This window comes from Phoxinus phoxinus (assembly GCF_949152265.1).
Source record: "Phoxinus phoxinus genome assembly, chromosome: 6".
Lineage (NCBI taxonomy): Eukaryota > Metazoa > Chordata > Actinopteri > Cypriniformes > Leuciscidae > Phoxinus > Phoxinus phoxinus.
Genome location: NC_136881.1, coordinates 29439837 through 29458331, shown reverse-complemented (window position 1 = coordinate 29458331; position 18495 = coordinate 29439837). Strand labels below are relative to the sequence as shown.

The window sequence follows — 18495 nt, the reverse complement described above, 5'->3', positions numbered from 1 at the left end:
ATAATTTAATGAAGACCCCTACATTTTCTTTCAGTAAGCTTCCATTTTACACCCTGTCAAATGTTTTGGAGCTTAAAAAAAGCTTGATATTATCCCAGTGCCCCAACCCCCCTAACCCCCCTATTTACACTTTTTAAATTCCTTTTTTTCTACACCATTTATAGAGTTGTAATCAAGTCTTGCCATCTCATTCCCTATTTAAATGGAGCATTTGTGCAATGTTTGTTCAGGGTAGGCCTTTTTAAAACTCAACTGTCGAGGTCACACTCCGTTAAAAGAATTTCAACTTGGATTAGAGAGGTTTTGTGGAACTATGTGTGTGCCATATATGCTTTCATTTAGGCCATATATGCTTTCATTTATTTCTTTATTTAACTTTTTTATATCAAGCTCAATCCTATTTTGATTTATTGATTTGTAAAACATGCAGAATAATTTCAGTTTTATTGTAATTTATTAAATATTCATTTAATTATTTTACATGACAATTACATCACAATGTAACTTGTTCTCATACTACTTCATAGTATAATATTATGACTGTTGTGATTTGTCAAAAGTGACGTGACCTTAAAGTAATCTGACTATGTGAATTTGTGTGGTATCTTACTCTGTTGTTTTTACAAGGCTTATTTATATTGATCAAGCTGTATGCTCCACCTGCCTGGCTGACAGAAATAAACTCATGATATGGATTGATGCATTGCTGCCATCTAGAGGCATGGAGTATAATTTCCATCTGCATCCAGCCCGCTAGTATAGTGTTTTAATAAAAATCATGGAGTTTTGTCTTTAAGTGATTATTATATATATATTTAAATACTAAGTATAATTTTAATTGAAAAAATAAAATGGTAAAGATACAATTTTAGTTATTTGTACAAATTTAGTTTATTGTGTGTGTGTGTGTGTGTGTGTGTGTGTGTGTGTGTGTGTGTGTGTGTGTGTACAGCTCTGGAAAAAAATCAGTTTGAGTTAAATAAATATTTTGATTTATTCTTCAAACTACTGACAATTTCAAATAAAAATATTGTAATTTAGAGCATTTATTTGCAGAAAATGACAACTGGTCAAAATAATGAAAAAAATGCCATGTTTTCAGACCTCGAATAATGCAAAGAACACAAGTTGAAGTTTATATTCATTTTTAAACAACATAATACTAATGTTTAACTTAGGAAGAGTTCAGAAATCAGTATTTTATGGAATAACCCTGATTTTCAATCACAACTTTCATGCGCTAGGTGACTTTATGTCACTCCTGGTGAAAGAATTCAAGCAGCTTGCCTTTATTTAATGGCTGGTGACCCTCTTGCATACATTCCAGAGGTTTTCGTGGGGTTCAGGTCTGGAGATTGTGATGGCCATGACAGAGTCTTGTTCTGGTGGTCATTCATACATACTCATTGATTGGCCTTGGCTGTGTGGATTGGAGCATTGCCTTGCGGGAAAAAGTATAGAATTTATAAAAAAAAAAAAAAAGGTACATTTTACATTTTAGAGAGAGCCTTTAAATGTTCAGCCTTCCCTCTACCAATCGTGTAAACATCATTTCAGGATCTATTGTAGCAAGTTGTAGACCTTTGTTCTTTCTTGTTTTCCAAATTGCAAGTTTGGCTGTTCCCATCAAATAATTTAATAAACATATTTTCCTGAGAAAATAGAAAATAATTGTTCCTCCTGAGAGAGGGAACGAGACACTGTGTCGGTGACGACACTATGGGAAAGGGAACTCGAGAAAGGGAACTCGAGACGTTCCCTTTCGAGGGAACTCGAACTGTGTCGGTGACGACAGTATGGGAACGAGATACCCACTACGCCACAACGAAACCCGCCTGTCCCAGTGTGAAGCTGTCTCCAGGCACAACTAGGACGAGAGCACTCGTGCGCCGGGTGTAGAGGGAAGGTCCAGACCAGGGTTCCTCAAACTCGGTCCTGGAGGGCCACTGTCCTGCACAGTTTAGCTCCAACCCTGATCAAACACACCTAGCTGTAAGTTTCTAGTGATCCTGAAGACATTGATTAGCTTGTTCAGGTGTGTTTGATCAATGTTGGAGCTAAACTCTGCAGGACAGTGGCCCTCCAGGACCGAGTTTGAGGAACCCTGGTCCAGACTGTAGAATCTCATGAATGTGTGCGGAGTGGCCCAGCCAGCCGCCTCACATATATCATGGAGAGGTGCCCATGAAAGGAGGGCTTTGGAGGATGCCATGCCTCTAATAGAGTGAGCCCTCACGGCCATAGGTGAAGGCAAATTGCGCACCTGATAGGCCAGGGAAATCGTCTGAACGATCCAGTTGCTGATGGTTTGTTTAGAGGCGGGAAGCCCTCTCTTGGGGGACCCGAAGCACACCAGCAACTGGTCCGCCTTCCTCCACTGTGAAGACCTCTGAACGTTAATGCTCAGTGCTCTGACAGGGCAGAGCAGATGAAGTCTTCCATCCTCTGCCGTCACATGAGGTGGGGGATGAAACGCCTGCAGAACCATAGACCTAGCCATATTGGCCGACACCTCAGATCTCCTACCCTCTTAAGAGAGGTGATGGCAAGGAGAAAGGCCATCTTGAGAGTCAGGTTCTTGGCCTCAGCCGACTCCAGGGGTCCAAAGGGGGCCTCAACCAATCCTTCGAGGACCACTGCCAGGTCCCAGGTGGGAACCCTGGTGCGAGTCACAGGTCTCATCCTCCAGGTGCCACAGAGGAAGCGTACGACCAGCTGATGCCTCCCCAGTGGCCCATCACTCAGAGGAGCGTGGAAAGCCGCAATGGCAGCCACATACACCTTGAGTGTGGATGGGGTAAGCCCAGCAGAGAAACGGTCTTGGAGAAACTCCAGTACTGAAGCGACCGGGCAGTGAACTGGGTCCAATTCACGCTCTCTTCACCAAATGGAAACTACATTCCACTTCAGGCCGTACAATTTCCTCGTGGAGGGAGCTCTGGAACTGAGAATAGTCTCAACCACTCCCGCTGATAGGCCGGCTTCTAGGTACTTCCAGACCCACAGTTTCCACAGCTCGGGCCGAGGGTGGAGAACTAAGCCCCCTGCCTGGGACAGGGTCTGGGATCTGCCATGGCGGGCCTGCCAGGAGTGATATGATGTCTGAGAACCATACTCGGGCTGGCTACAACGGGGCTACTAATAGTAGGCTGACCCCATTTCGACGGACCTTTTCCAGAACTCCCGGGAGCAGAGCGATCGGGGAAAGGCATACAGACGTAGCCTCGGCCACGTCTGTACCATGGCATCCAACCCCAGTGGGGCTGGATGCGTGAGGGAGAACCACAGTAGACAGTGTGTCGTCTCTCGAGACGCAAATAGGTCCACTTCCACTGGGCCGAACCTCTCGCATATTAACTCCACCGTCTCGGGGTGGAGTCTCCATTCCCCGGGCCTCAGCCCCTGCCTCGACAGCATGTCTGCTCCCTGGTTCTGGTCCCCCGGGACATACATCGCCTTGAGAGACGACAGTCTCCGCTGGGACCACAGGAGTATCTGATGCGCCACTCTGCACAGAGGGCGCGACCTCAGACCCCCCTGGCGGTTTAAATAGGACACCACTGACGTATTGTCAGTTCTCACGAGAACGTGGCGACCTTGGAGGTCTGGCAAAAAATTCCTCAGAGCTCGGAACGCCTGGGCGTGCTGCATTCCCAAACAAGACACACATCTCGTGTGTGTCCCCAGCCGTGATGTAACGTGGGCAGGGGAACACACACTTCTTGAACTGCTCGCTCATGATGGAAATAACATATATATAGGACAGACAACACCAAATAGGACAAATTGTTTTCACACACACACAGAGCGCTTGCTGAATAGCAAAAAGCTAACTGCTGTGTGCCGGCGTGACTTTGTACACATCCGCTTATGCCGTCACACACTATGTCATCACGCAACGCCAATAGGATTGGACTAGTTTCATTCATGAATTCAGATGCGATACGCTGAAGGGCGTTCCCATAGTGTTGTCACCGACGCAGTTCGAGTTCCCTCGAAAGGGAACTATATTTCATTCATAAACACTTTATCGGACAAATTCTCATTAAAACTTCTAAACCAAGTCAACAAAAGGGTCTTGTAATCTGTTACACCTTAAAAACTAGATTCTAGATCCTCCTCCTCCCCCCCAAAAAAATCTACATTCCCCAACAACTGCCGGATTCAGGTGTGCCACATGTCGGTCCGTAGCTATGGCCCTGTGAATAATCCGCCACTGTAGATCAGCAGTACGCTTCTCTACAGGGGGTTTATACAGGGTCCGCCACCAGTCCCGTACGAGAAAGTCTGTTTGTAACTTGTAACAGTTCTGGCCATCTAGAAGCTTTTTGCCTCTTCAATCGATCTCGATGTGTGACTTTAACTGTAGTGCAGTATATTACTTTCTTAGACACTTTTTAAAAATGGTATAATAAAATGTTACCTGAGAGAGAGAGAGAGAGAGAGAGAGAGAGAGAGAGAGAGAAACAGGTACATTTTACATTTTAGAGAGAGCGAAAGCGAGAGAGAGAGCGAGAGCGAGAAAGAGATCAGTTTGTTGGTATTGATAATAACAATAATATTAGTTTTTTTATTTCTTTAAAAATGGCTCCTAAAAAGCAATCAAATCCTCCTCAACCCCTCTCCATATTTTCAGCGGTGTCTACTCTCCACCATTCACCTTTTAGAGATGTCCTACTGCAGAGCCTATGAGCTCATCAAGCAACGTCGCCATGGTTACGGCTGCTGTTGCGGCTCAGAAATAAGATGGCTGGTGTTTTTCCCCCCTTTCCTTTTTGTATGAATGAACCAGAGCAGCTTCGCCTTCACTCCTTTTTTTTCTTCACACTGTCTGTCTAATCCAATCCACCGTCCTCCACTCCGCGGCCAAGCAGGATAGTTAGTGATTTCAGCTGATGATTAGGCAGACGGGCATAGGACGGTGTGAGGAAGAGGTTAGCACAAGGCCTTCATCCTCAAATGTACCTGAGCTGAACCTGCAGAAGGGCTTCAGTCGATAAGGGAAGAGGAGTATTTACTATTTAGTAGATTTATTATTTTACTTGTTTTGTTGACATTGGGCTATTGAATTACATTGGGCATTGCCTACACATAGGCCTACTCACACTAACACTAAATAATAATAATACTAATGCTGCTAGTACTTTATTGTTTAAGACAACTTTTACGTTTGGCATTTATTTTATTTTTTAAGCAATGATACATTAAATTAATCTATAGTGACATTTAAGAAACTTAAGAAACTTTTTTTTTAACATTGGTAATAATGATAAATGTTTCTTGAGAAGCAAATCAGCATATTAGAATGATTTTTGAAGGATCATGTGACACTGAGGCCTGGATTAATGATGCTGAAATTTCAGCTTTCCATCACAGGAATATATATATATATATTACTTTTTTTAATGTATTAAAATAGAAAAATTTAATTGTAATGATATTTTACAATACGGATTTTAATAAAAAAAAAAATGTTTAAAATAGATAAAATAGAGAAATCTTTTAAAACATAAATACAAATCTTACTGTCCCTGAACTTTTGAACAGTAGTGTACAAAAAATACAAAGCCAGTTTGACTAGTAATACTTGTCATGTGTTTATACGCTAGATGATGAACAATTTTCCTGTTCTGACTTGTTTCATGTATTGAACTGAGATTCATAGTAGCACTATTGTACCACTAGATGGTATGTTAGTATTATACTCATTGTAGAATGATCAAAACTAAATATCAGTGATTAGAAACATTAGACATTATCCATACTTTATTATATGCATGTAGCATATTGTTTGTAGGTGTGTATTTTTTGTAGCAATTATTTTCTGAACAAGTTCAGAAATTTCAATACGATTCTCTCCGTTGTATAAGCTTAAATGTATCAGCTATTGTGGATTTTATTGTGATATTCTGCAGTTATGTTCTTGCTATACATTGTTACAGTTTCACTTTATTTGACAGTACTTACAGTGTACTTACCTAAGAAAGAACTGGGTAATATATGGCATGTGGGTTAAGGATATGTTTTGGGGTAGGTTCAGGGTTAGTAGCTAGTTCACACACAGTTATTATAATTACTATAATATGTACATAGTATGTGCATGGGGGACTGGAGTGTAAAATAAAGTGCTACCATTATTACTACAAGAAAGCACATATGTTGTGTTTGTGAATTTACATCTGGGTAGAGTTAATATTCTGAAACTGGGGAGGCACAGGTTCGGAGCTTCTGTTACATTTGATTAAAAAGAAGAAGAGATAGATTAACTTTCTTTAATTAATAACTTTACTACTGTAAATTACTGTAAAATGAGTCCCTCCAACTTTTAATGCTGACTCACAGAGGTCATGTTCACAGCATGTTGTGTCACACCCCCTCTTGCTTGTTGTTAGCCTTTAGCCTCCGTAACGCCTTCTTGCACGAAGTTTTGTGCTGTGGTCACATTCTCTCTCGTTTTAATTGCAGAGGGGGTGGGAGCAGCTTGAAGGGAAGGCATTGGTGTTTTGTCATGCTTAGTTGGCCTCTAACCTCCTCCTCCTCCTCCTCTTGATTTAAAGCAACACAAAACTACATCTCCCATACATGCATCCCCTGCTGCTATCATGAGTCTTCTGCATTCAAGTTCAATCATTGGATATCAACTAGGTTTGACAAAAATACCAAGTTACTTGAGTGCATCTTAGTAGGTATGTTTTGTTTCTGGTTATGCCATTGTAGAAATGCACATTGTAGAGGACAACTGGAGTCTTTATCTTATGTGATATTTCATGATTTCAAGTATATTTTTATATTAAGTTTGATACATTTGAGCGCATAATGATTCACAAATTATGTTCTTCAAAGGCATTTGGTCATTCAGCTCTTTCCAGCTCTTCTTTAAAGGGATACTCCAGCCCCAAATTAAAATTCTCTCATCATTTATTTACCCTCATGCTGTCCCAGATGAATATGACTTTAGTTCTTCTGTAGAACCCAAACAGAGATTTTTTGAAAAATATTCCATCCCTGTGAGTTCATATAATGCAAGTCAATGGGTTGACTCTTCAAAAACAACGCAAAATGACCATGGCAGTAATCTATATGACCCCAGTTGTTGGTTTGTGTAAGACTAATACTAATATTTGCAGAAAGTGATTGTTTATAATATTAACGTTTAAAATATTAGTATTTTTCTCCCACACCGGTCGTTTTGCTGATTTTGTTCATTTTGATTGGTTTGAAGATTCAGCTTTGAGGGACCCATCCATTTGCAATAAATAGACTCAAAAAGAGAGATCATTTCCTAAAAATGTCTGTCTGTGTTCCATAGCAGAACGAAAGTCACACAGCATGAGGGTAAGTAAATGACGAGGGAATTTACATTTTTGGATCCAGTATCCCTTTAATGTCATTACAATGTCTAAATAAATAAAATTGTGCCCTGATGGAAGTAGTGGATGAGTTTTACAATTCTTTGTTTATTCTGTTTTACACATTTCTCTGTTTTATAACGCTTTTTGGACAGAACAAATACTCTTGTACAATTAGCATAGAACTAAAGCAGGTCGTGGGGAAGATGGAGAAGATACGCACTTGTTTTAAAAATGTTCTATTACATGTTATTCTAAGACACCTGCTATGATCTGCATGTGTTTTCCATTCAGTCTTTAATTTCCTTTATGAACCCTGCTATTATTTCCTTTTCTCCCCATCTTTCTTTTCCATCCACGCTAACTCGCTCTCAATCGCACTCGAAACACGCACGCTCACGTAGAGCCTCTGCCGTGCGCTCACACACTCGATCGCTTGCTCTGCTGCTCTCCTGCCTCCCCCCTCACTCACACATACACTCTCTCACACACACACCCCTTTCATAAGGTGCTGGCAGCAGCAGTGTTAGCAGCAGCAGCGACGGCAGCAGCATTGAAAGAGGAGGGAGCCTCGGAGACAAGATGTAGTCGCGTGAATGAGCATGTAGCCTCGCAGCCGCCGTCCTCCTTCACTGTGGAATTACGGAACAAAAGAGGAGGACCATTCTTCCGCATCTGCAGTTTCCATTTTTTCCACCTTCCCCCTCGTCGTGGTTTTTCTGCCTTCCCCTCGCGCGTGTCGTCGTTTTCGACGGAGGCTAGTGGCAGAGCTGGAGACGAGGGAGGCTGACAAGGGCTTGTCTGCGGACTGAGATCACCAAAGCTTCGAGGTCACCTCAGAGGCCGTTCTCGCCTTTCTTCTTTTTTTCCCTCCCCCTTTGCGTTTTCTCTTTTCCAGGCAGGCCTTTTGTTTTTCAGCGGACTTGTCCGAGGGGCTGCCGCCGTCGTGCTGAATTGGGCTATTGTTGGACAGGCAGGCCTCTCTCTCTCTCTCTCTCTCTCTCTCTCTCTCTCTCTTCTCTCTCTCTCTCTCTCTCTCTCTCTCTCTCTTTCTCTTTCTCTCTCTCTCTCTCTCTCTCTCTCTCTCTCTCTCTTTCTCTCTCTCTCTCTCTCTCTCTTTCTCTTTCTCTCTCTCTCTCTCTCTCTCTCTCTCTCTCTCTCTCTCTCTCTCTCTCTCTCTCTCTCTCTCTCTCTCTCTCTCTCTCTCTCTCTCCCCCCCCCCTCCCTCCCTCCACTATACCCTATCTTTCCTCCCTCCTCTATCTTTCTTCATCACTCCATCCTTTCATCGTGATGCACCTTGCTTAAACTCATATGCGTGTTTGGTACACACGCATTGTCCGGAATTGTCTTTGCGTTGCTTCACGTTTTCCTTCTTGTCCCACCCTGCCGTCCCCCTCTTCTCCCATCCCCGCAGTGCCTGGCGATGTAATGTGCCCTTCGTGGCACACGAATCCGGATGTTTGGCAGGGGGTCGGCGGGATTTGTTCCAGCCAAGGGTGATGCCTCAGAGGACAGCCCATCCCAGCGCTCCCACGCCCACCTCCAACCACTGAGCACGCCCGCCTGCGCCGCCACGTGTCACCCCCTGTTCGCGTGCGTACGTGCGCGTATGTGTGTATATGCGTACGCACGGGTGCATGTGCGAGAGCGCCCTTACCATGACTCTGGCCTGATACCTGGACTGGGGTGTCCCCTGCCAATGTGGGGGAGGGACTGAACCTCAGGTTACTCCCCACCCCCTCCCTCCCCTTACCCTCTTCCCCCTCCCCCTCCCCCCCTTCTCCCCGCCACGGGTAACCTGTCGGCATGAAGAAGACCCGCAGCACCAACTTCAGGCGGGCCTGGCCCAGCTCTGATCTATCGGAGCGGGCCTTAGAGCGCATCCGCACTCGCAGTGAGAAGGACTACCACCACCATAAGCACTTTCCACCGCCCCCTCCTTCGACCCACATCTCCCCTTCTCCGAGGGGCTACATGACACCAGGTGGGTCCCCCAGGACCTCTGATTCACCTTGGACCAGAGGTTGTAAATCAGGGTTCCTCAAATCCGGTGCTGAAAGGCCACTGCCCTGCAGAGTTTAGCTCAAACCCTGATCAAACTTAACTACCTCTAATTTTCTAGTAACTCTGAAGACCTTGACTAGCTTTGAGTAGGATTGGATCTAAACTCAGCAGGGCAGTGGCACTCCAGGGCTGGATTTGAGGAACCCTGCTATAAATGTTTGTTAGCCTAGCATAGTAACCTGCCGTTCTCCATCATCAATGTGTCTTGTTTAACTGGGCATGTAAGATTTCTGTATTTGATGTGACGATTGACAAGAGCTTTTGAAGCAGTCTATAGAGGTGAAGCAATCACAACAACATGAGGAAAGAAAAGGATGAATCAAGCATGCATCCTCCATTTTGGTCCCAGCAAAGGTTTTACAGCATTAAGTTTGTAGCATCATGAATAACAAGCTGGCAGCTGGTTTTCCTGTTGTACGAGTGTAATGAGAGAGATTGTGATATGGCTCCAGGATTCATGGTTGCTTTTCTCCATTTTGGTTGTGAGTCTTCTGTTATTGTCCGTAATATTGAGCTGGAGAGCTGGTCAGGCCTGTAGAGGAGCACAATTGTGAAATGGGAAGATGACACATCTCAATTATAAACCAATTGATCTATAGTTGAGGTAAAGAAAGTTTCCACTCAAGTTGGTGCTAATACAGATATGTCAAAAGCAATTTATATATGCTTGTATGTTTGTCTAGCCATGCGTGTTATGTTTATGAGGTGTGAGTTAGCAAAGAGGCTGTGAAAAGGAAGAAATCTTTAAGTTTTCTTAGCTTTAAGCGCACTGGGCAACACTCACAAATAGGATATATTTTGGTGTCATGTTATGTTTTTGTTATCCATTTTAGGCACTTATTCCATGTTTGGTTGAAAGAATTATTATATATTTTGATCAAATAGATTAGATTAAGCCTGTCCCACCCCAGAGGTCTTGACCTTCTTGACTGTATCCAACAATTAAAAGCATACAACTGTCATAATTGAAGAAGTTCAATTTAATCTTTTTAAATTTAACACATTTTATTCACCATTTTCTACAGCATGACATGAAGACAAGTAAACTATCACAAATTGTAGTCACATCAGCCATAAAATGTAAGCATTCAACCCTTTTATTAAAACTATTGTGAGAAGAATGATCAAACAAATATTGTTTTTTTTGGGTATTGGGAAATGAAGTCATCCTAAACCACTTTACTGAGTGGTAGCTTAATATAGGCAAAATATGCGAAATTATTACCCAATCGGCTGTAGTGATTTGATAAATGTAATTTTTAATTTAATTTTGAGGTTTATTTAACGTTTATTGCTTTATACATATATGCTATATTTGTTTTATACTGCTTTTGTCTAAATCTTAGAAATTTCATGTAAAATACTTAATTCATATAAATTGTAATTTGACCTTCTGAGACTGACAATCATAATTTTATGTAGGTTAAGTTCCTCTTTTCTCTGACCATTTGCTGAAAAAGTATTCTTCACTTCATCGGACCCTATTTTGTACCCCATGGAAAGTGCCACACCGCAGACTAGTGTTCACCAGATGTGGTTTAAATTGTCTGTACTCTGAGGCAGATACAAGTGTCTACACCTAGATTATCATGTTTTTTCAGGTCTCAATTTTTTAACGTGGCAATTCCTTTACAGTTAAGTGATTTAGAGGCTGACATTTTGCCATCTGTCCCTTTGTTCTTTAAAGGGAAAGTTCACCTAAAAATAAAAATGATCATAATTTACATGGTATTCCAAACCTGTGTTTTTTTCCTCCACAGAAACACAAAAGGAGATGTTTAAGATAATTTTTGAGCTGCACTTTTCCATCACTATGGCTGTCAAGTGACATGATAGTTTTGCGTCAACACAGACAGAAATTTACAACTCAGGCTCAACGCAAAAACGTGCCTGAGGCAACATTTTTGCTTATATGTTGCTTGCACAATTTGCAACACCTTTAAATGTCTGAAAGGAATGTCCATTGAGTGGTGCTAAAATAATGTTCAGTTTGATCTAAAACAGATGACCGTGAATCTGGAAATGTTTAATTATGTTGGTGGTTGTACATATCGCGTTAGTTCGGAAATATACTCTTTGTCTGCCATTGATTGAATTTTCCTTTTGATTGATTTTTTTTTTTTTTACTGTAGAGGGTGCTATTACACAACTTCTGAAAGAGTAGATAATCTCCGAATCAAAACACGGGCAAAAAAGAAGCAGAAACAAGCATTAACAGCTTTACGTTGTAGTCTTTGACAAAAATGCGATTTTCTCAGCTTTTTTTATGAACCTTACCCACATTCAAGTGTTAGTTAAAAAAAGGAATGCATGAAGCTATACTTAAACTTTATTTTAAAGCAGAGTCTCTGTTCTTTCGTTTGATATATTGGAAAAAACGCTGTTGGGGAAAGGGTTAAATGTGCAGTGAGTGGTGCTAAATGGTTAATGCTCTATTATATTTGAAAATAACCTAGCCCCTATAAACCCTACCCTAAACTGATAGTGTTAACAATAGCAAACATGAGATAAAAAAAGCATGCCATGTTCTTTTATCGTAACTCGTGTTTCAAAGGACTGCAAGTACAGTGTTGTACCAGGCGAGCTACTCAGCAAGTTTACTACTTTAGAAATGCCATACATATGGAGCTGGTTATGTAATGCAAACTTCTGGCACTATAAAAGTGTGTTGAGGTCAGACCATAGTATTGTACTAGGAACCATGCAATAATAAGTCTTTTTTAATCGATAATCTGCTACTGTAATAATAATTTGTGTGAAAAACAGATTTTAAAAACACAGATAACTGCAGCATACATGGATCAGTGCAGCACAAACACCTTTGCTGTCTTGTGTCCTTTTCAGGAGGGCATCATTTTACCAACCAGCTTTACAGTATGCCCAACAAGGTGTCAAGATTATCTTTAAAACTGTGCTAATTTTACTTGTCAGTGCAGGGTAATCACTATATACAGAGGACAGACTAATATAAATCCTTGACTAACCTCATGGGTCTTACTACAAGTAAAGTTAGCTTACTGAGCTTACCACCCTTTTTACAATGAGACCAGCTGCAATGAGCTTTGTTCTTATTATAGTGCTAAATAACATGCTTGTAATTATTTTAACATTAGACAAATACTAATACAATTATGCTATACATAAGTATATAATTTCTAATGCATGGCATTTATTTCTAAGTATTATAAATATATGCCTTCAATTTACAGTATAAGTTCTATAAAAATAAGTAAGTTTTTGTTTTTTAGCATTTTTAATTGAGTATTTTTGTGTGGAAACCATGATACATTTTCTTCCAGGAATCACTTTTGATTTACACCAAACTTTTGAATCTCATTGTTCTCTACGTGTCTGTGGAAACTTTTGCTGTATCCTACATTACAAGCAAAACCAACATCTTATAAAACGTGTTCCTACAAAAAAAATAAACATTCTGTTTTTAATATTAGTGTGAATTTCGATTCGCAACCCTACAAAGTGCACTTTAACTTCTGTAATGTGACGTACTTCCATAGGACAGGATATTCCATGAAAAAAGTTTGAGTTTCATGCATTATGAATTGATTGGATGGTGAAAAGTGGCCGTTTCATACCAAAATGAATTGCAATGAATATGAGTTTGCTAAAACAATAAAACATAATCGGTTAATATTATCCAAAAGCCTGCCTGATCTAGGCGATGTAAGCGGAAAAGGAAAATCTGTTTAGAGTTATATGGAGTTTTGATAAAATTAGTTCTGGAATTAACAATAGTTGAATAATCCTTTGGTTAATTTACCTATAAATAATAACCATAACTAATCTATGGATGAACTTTTACCTAACGATATTATTAATCCCAAAAGATAAGATTTCTGCAGTTTAGGCCTAAAGGTGTTGCATTCACTGTCACTTTTTGGGATTTACAGCAGCGATTGCTTACAAGTGTGAATCCTGAACTGTTTTGTTCATTCAGGAGATTAAAGATCAATCAAACAGCTGAAGTCACAACTACATTCTTACTAACTAACTACTAACCATAGCGACAGTATAAAAAATGGCGGTGTCCATACAACCATGAAGTTTTACCACGATTGACAGCGCATAGTTAACTAAATGAGTCCAACCGAGGCGCGAGTTCATCCATTTGATATTTTAAATAACCAACAACAGCGTTAAGTGCTAAATGTTCAATTGTAACCTGTTGCAGAGAGATTTAGCCACGTGTCTCACAGCCTTGCACACACCGCAGCTTGTATAAAACAGAATGCTTTATAAGTGCAGCCGTATTAAGCACAAAATATATGTTTAAAACATTTCCACACTTTAGATTGGACTCAATATTGTTTTAAAAACGGCTGATTTTCAACATGCCCAGGAGCCGCCATCATTGGGGAACATAAACAGAGCAACAAATCGACGCATTCCACGCAAATCGACTAATTTATATCGATGTAATCGATTACGTCAACGCGTTGTTCCAGCCCTAGATAAAATATTACAAAGCCAAACCAATTTTTTCTATTTTGCATAACTTGCACCTATAAATCAATAAGAACATGTGCATTAAGAAAGTAAATAGTGTCAGTTCTGATTTGATGTTGACTAATGGTTTCATCTTGCTTGCCTGTTTTTCACTGAACCGTACTTAGTGGCACAAAGTAACTACACACGCTCGCACGTACGCACCGACCCAGCTGTGACAGAGTCCCTGATTTAGGCGTGGGAGAGGAACGAGGCCATGCTGGTGCAGTAATAGCCTGGCCTCTGTAGTAATGTGAGAGAGAGATAGAAGAGGCTCTGCTTGAATAAATCGTTGGTCTCCGCCTCCAGTCAGCTGATAGATTTGTAGAAATCATCCAGCCACTATGAGGAACTCAGTTAAGCCTTTGGGATCTTTTGCATTAATAATGACACACACACACATGCATGTGTGAAAGATGTGCGTGCCGTGCATGTCCTCATATAGCGCTTCTTGCTTTCCCTGTTCTCTCTCTCTCTCACACACACACACACACACACACACACACACACACACACACACACACACACACACACACACACACACACACACACACACACACACACCACTGCCCCTATCCCTAAACCTAACCATCACAGAAAACATTCAGCATTTTTTATAAATCATTGTTTTTCATGTTTTTCATAATTTGAATTATGAGGACTCATGAAATGTCCTCTTAAACCATGTTTAAGTTGTAATACAAGTGTAATAAATATCATTATACAAATTTATGTCCTCATAAATCACATAAACAAGAGCACACACACACACACACACACACACACACACACACACACACACACCTATTTTAATATAGACCATCTCATTATTTCCTCACAACACGGATTTGCTCTGTCGTTCCATTTTTTTCTCTCTCTCTTCTACACATACTATCACTCGTTGCACCAGGCTAAAAATATCCACCCCAGTTCTGGACATCCCAGATGCTGACATCACTAGTGGGACTGTATGCAGGATTTGCATGGGATGATTGAGAAGAGAATGAGAGCATGAGAGAGGGAGGGATGGTGAGCGATTGGGCCACGGAAATAGGACTGCAAGCTAACATACTGCATGCAGTGAAGATTCTGCACTGACCCCCATTTAATGGAGATGGTGGTCTAGTGGATTAAACCACCGAACTGGTATATCAAAGGTTGCTGGTTCGATCCCAGCAGCCACCACCAGTGTGTCCTTGAGCAAGACACTTAACTCCATGTTGCTCCAGGGGGATTGTCCCTGCAATAAATGCACTGTAAGTCGCTTTGGATAAAAGCGTCTGCCAAATGCATAAATGTAAATGTAAATGTAAAGAAGTGTTCGTTTCTAGTCTGTCCTATATAGCGATATTTGACCTTTCTGTAAAGAATGCCAGTCTCCATTTTGTGCCAGGCCTGAAGGTTATTAAATAAATCCTTACAGTAACATGGAGGGCTGTGCATATAGTTTGACTGTATCTTCATCACCTTCTTATTCAGTTAATGTGCTTGTTGTAGTGTTGGCTACGGATTGTAGAGACTGGAGACTGTTCTTGTCTTAGATGAAAGTGGGTCAGCAGAGAGTCTGGGCCTAGTCTGAAGGGACCACCCTGAGTACTCTTCTCTATCTACTCCCTCACTTTTCAGTTACACTGGACCACTATACATTGTTGAGAATCAGGGACAAAATTGACTTAAAGGAGTGGTTGAGTATGATTTCACTTTTCTAACTTTAGTTAGTGTGTAATGTTGCTGTTTGAGCATAAACAACATCTGCAAAGTTACAACGCTCAAAGTTCAAAGCAAAGGAAGATATTTGCTTTTAAAGAAAAGGACTACAACAAACGGCTGGTAGGGACTACACGACATTCCTCCCGGGTTAGTGACATCAGCAAGCCTAAAATGTACATAACCCGCCCCCGGGAACACGCAGTCCATGTTGAGAAGAGGGAAAGTTGTTGTATAAGAGTACATTTGTGATTCAGCTCAAACTTTAGCATCCATCTTTTCACATGCAATAGAAAGTCACTCTGTGTGCATCTCACAAGAGTTCCTATACGAGCAATTTAAAGATTACCATGACAGAATATCCTAATTGAAGATAGTTAACTCCACATCAGCAACATAAATTCATCAACTAACTATTCAGAGACGTCCTGTTGCTCTACATGTTGTCATTTCTTCTTGAGTCTCTCCATATTTGTCTGACTCCGTTTTAACATTAAAGGCAGAGCAGTTACTGTAATTTTAGTGTGTCTGCGTGAGGTAATCGCAGCTGCTAACACACATGAGCTCTTGAAACCCCGCCCGCTGCAGCAGCTCATTTGCATTTAAAGGGCCAGGCACAAAACGGTGCGTTTTTGCAAATCCTCAAAAAGTGACAACTTTAACATGCTTTATAAAAATATCTGTGGGATATTTTGTGCTAAAACTTCACACACACACACACACACACACTCTGGGGACATCAGAGATTTATTTTAAATCTTGTGAAAATGGCATTTTACCACCCCTTTACGAAATGAAAATATTATTCTGTCATAGGATGAAACTCAAATTTGTGTAACAGAGCTATGCTCCCATTGCTGTAGATAGATTCACTGGGTTGAACTTTTTGGTCTTCAGAAAAGAGAATGAGAAAATGAAAAACTGTGGTTGAGCACTCTTAGGTTTGTCCAGTTTCATTAAACTATACAATGAGGTCCATACTATGTATACTATATTTTGCATACTGTATTTTGCCATTTTTCTTTATGACTAATCAAATGCAAATTTGTGACTGACCATGTTAAATCGTTTGTACAGAAGGTCATATTTCCTTTCATTAAATATTTTGCTTCAATTGAAGCCCAAAAGATTCTTTAGAATTTTCTGGGATAACATGGATGATCAAGATTTCTCGAGTCATTGAAGCAAAAGAAGGACATACCAAAATAATAAGACATTGTGAAATTTCTATACATTATATCTCTATCTATCTATCTATCTATATCTATATATCTATATATATACTTTTCATACAAATTATGTTTTACTATATTTTTAATTTACAAAGTTGTCAATCAAAATTGACAATTATTTTTTATGTAATATTGCAGTGTTTATTGTAAATTATTTATCTGTGCACATTCATTTTTAAATTAATGTGCCATCTTAATCTTTTATCAAAAAATGTACCCTTTTGTCATATCTTTTCTTCTCTGAAGTGTTCCCTGACACAAGGGACATCGCCGCAATAGCAAACGACCTCGCTCCAATGATCCACTCAATTCCCGATGGACAAAATAAATAGCCCATTTTGGATATACGTCATAATGGGGCAGACGATAACAATTTCCGTTTCATGACAACCTTAAATTAGAAGGAAAAAAAATGTAAAGAGAAATATTTTTACTTGTGGTCTTCCACTACAGTAGACCCACTTCAGATAAGTCAAATTAATTATTACTTAATTGCTGTGCAAAAATTTATGCAGCCATGTTTTATTCCAGCAAAAGCTCCTCTTTTTTCTGTTAAAACCACCTGTTAATTTACTGTTCTTTTTTTTCCTCCCTTATTGCTCAGTTTCTAGAAAAGTATTTTATTTACTATTCAGGATTATTGTGAAAGACATTGAATTGCTTGAGTTATTTATTAACTGCACAATGTATTTACTGTATACAGTCACTTTGTGTTTTGTGATCAATCTGATTGCTATCCAATTGGGTATGCACATGTACACTTGCCCACATAAATGTGTCTCTGCAATATAAATCAATTTTAGCAAACATTACAGAGTTGCTTGACGCTGCTGTTAAGCACCAACATTTTATGTTGAATCCTTCTATCCTCATATGACAAGTCTTTGAATTTTGCAGCTGCGCACCATACATGTACGTTGTCCATGAGTGCTCGCTCATGTGTAGTTATGTTTTGGAAGAGTGAAGTTTACATATGTTTCCTGACTCAAATATTTATTGGAGGGCATTTGGTCTTTTAACTATCAGATGCTTTGCGATTTCTGCTGCTCCATCCCCAGACTCTCTTCAGAGGATGACCTGCTTTTGGCAAGGGCTACTCTTGCCCTGGCTAAATTTGGAATCCAGTGCCACAGCATCTGCCTCAGAGACAGATATCTCAGAATATCAGGATCAGAGGTTTTTATATACCCTTTTTTTATGTGGCTGTATGTATGAATAATGAATAATGTTTTATAAATGCATTTATTTTGTCATGAAAGTGAAGGTGAGTGGCTTTTAAGCAGCTTTATTAAGGTGCCCTAATTATGCTATTAGGTTGCTTATTTTGAGGGCTCCTATAGTCCTATACAAAATCTTAAATTTTCTCATAATATACATTGCACCTCACCTCACCTAATTTCTCTCAGAGTCTGAAAACGGTTCGTTCGAAGATTCAGTCTCTTGAAACCCCTCCTTTTTTCTGCGAGCCTACTGCTCTGATTGGTCAGACTGCCCGGTCTGTTGTGATTGGTCTACTGCTTACAGCGGGTGTTGGAATTTTAGCTCTGGAGTAGAGCTGCACGATTAATCGTTAAATGATCGCAATCTTGATTCAAAACCTATGCGATCTCATTTCTAAATGACAACGATTCACCTTT

At 40.3% G+C, this 18495-nt stretch overlaps 1 protein-coding gene across 2 annotated transcripts in view; it reads left to right on the top strand.

Moving 5' to 3' along the window:
* Window positions 1-18495, top strand: part of stox2a (storkhead box 2a) — a gene marked incomplete at its 5' end in the record, with an annotated part of 54052 nt that overhangs the window by 13216 nt on the left and 22341 nt on the right. Inside the window, one exon of one of the 2 annotated variants that reach the window (XM_079615704.1) lies at window positions 9159-9336. The exons of the other annotated variant lie outside the window; for it this stretch is intronic. Coding sequence (XP_079471830.1) covers window positions 9159-9336 — 178 coding nt within the window. Of the gene's footprint in view, window positions 1-9158; window positions 9337-18495 lie in introns of those variants that run through there. 2 annotated transcript variants of the gene reach the window in all.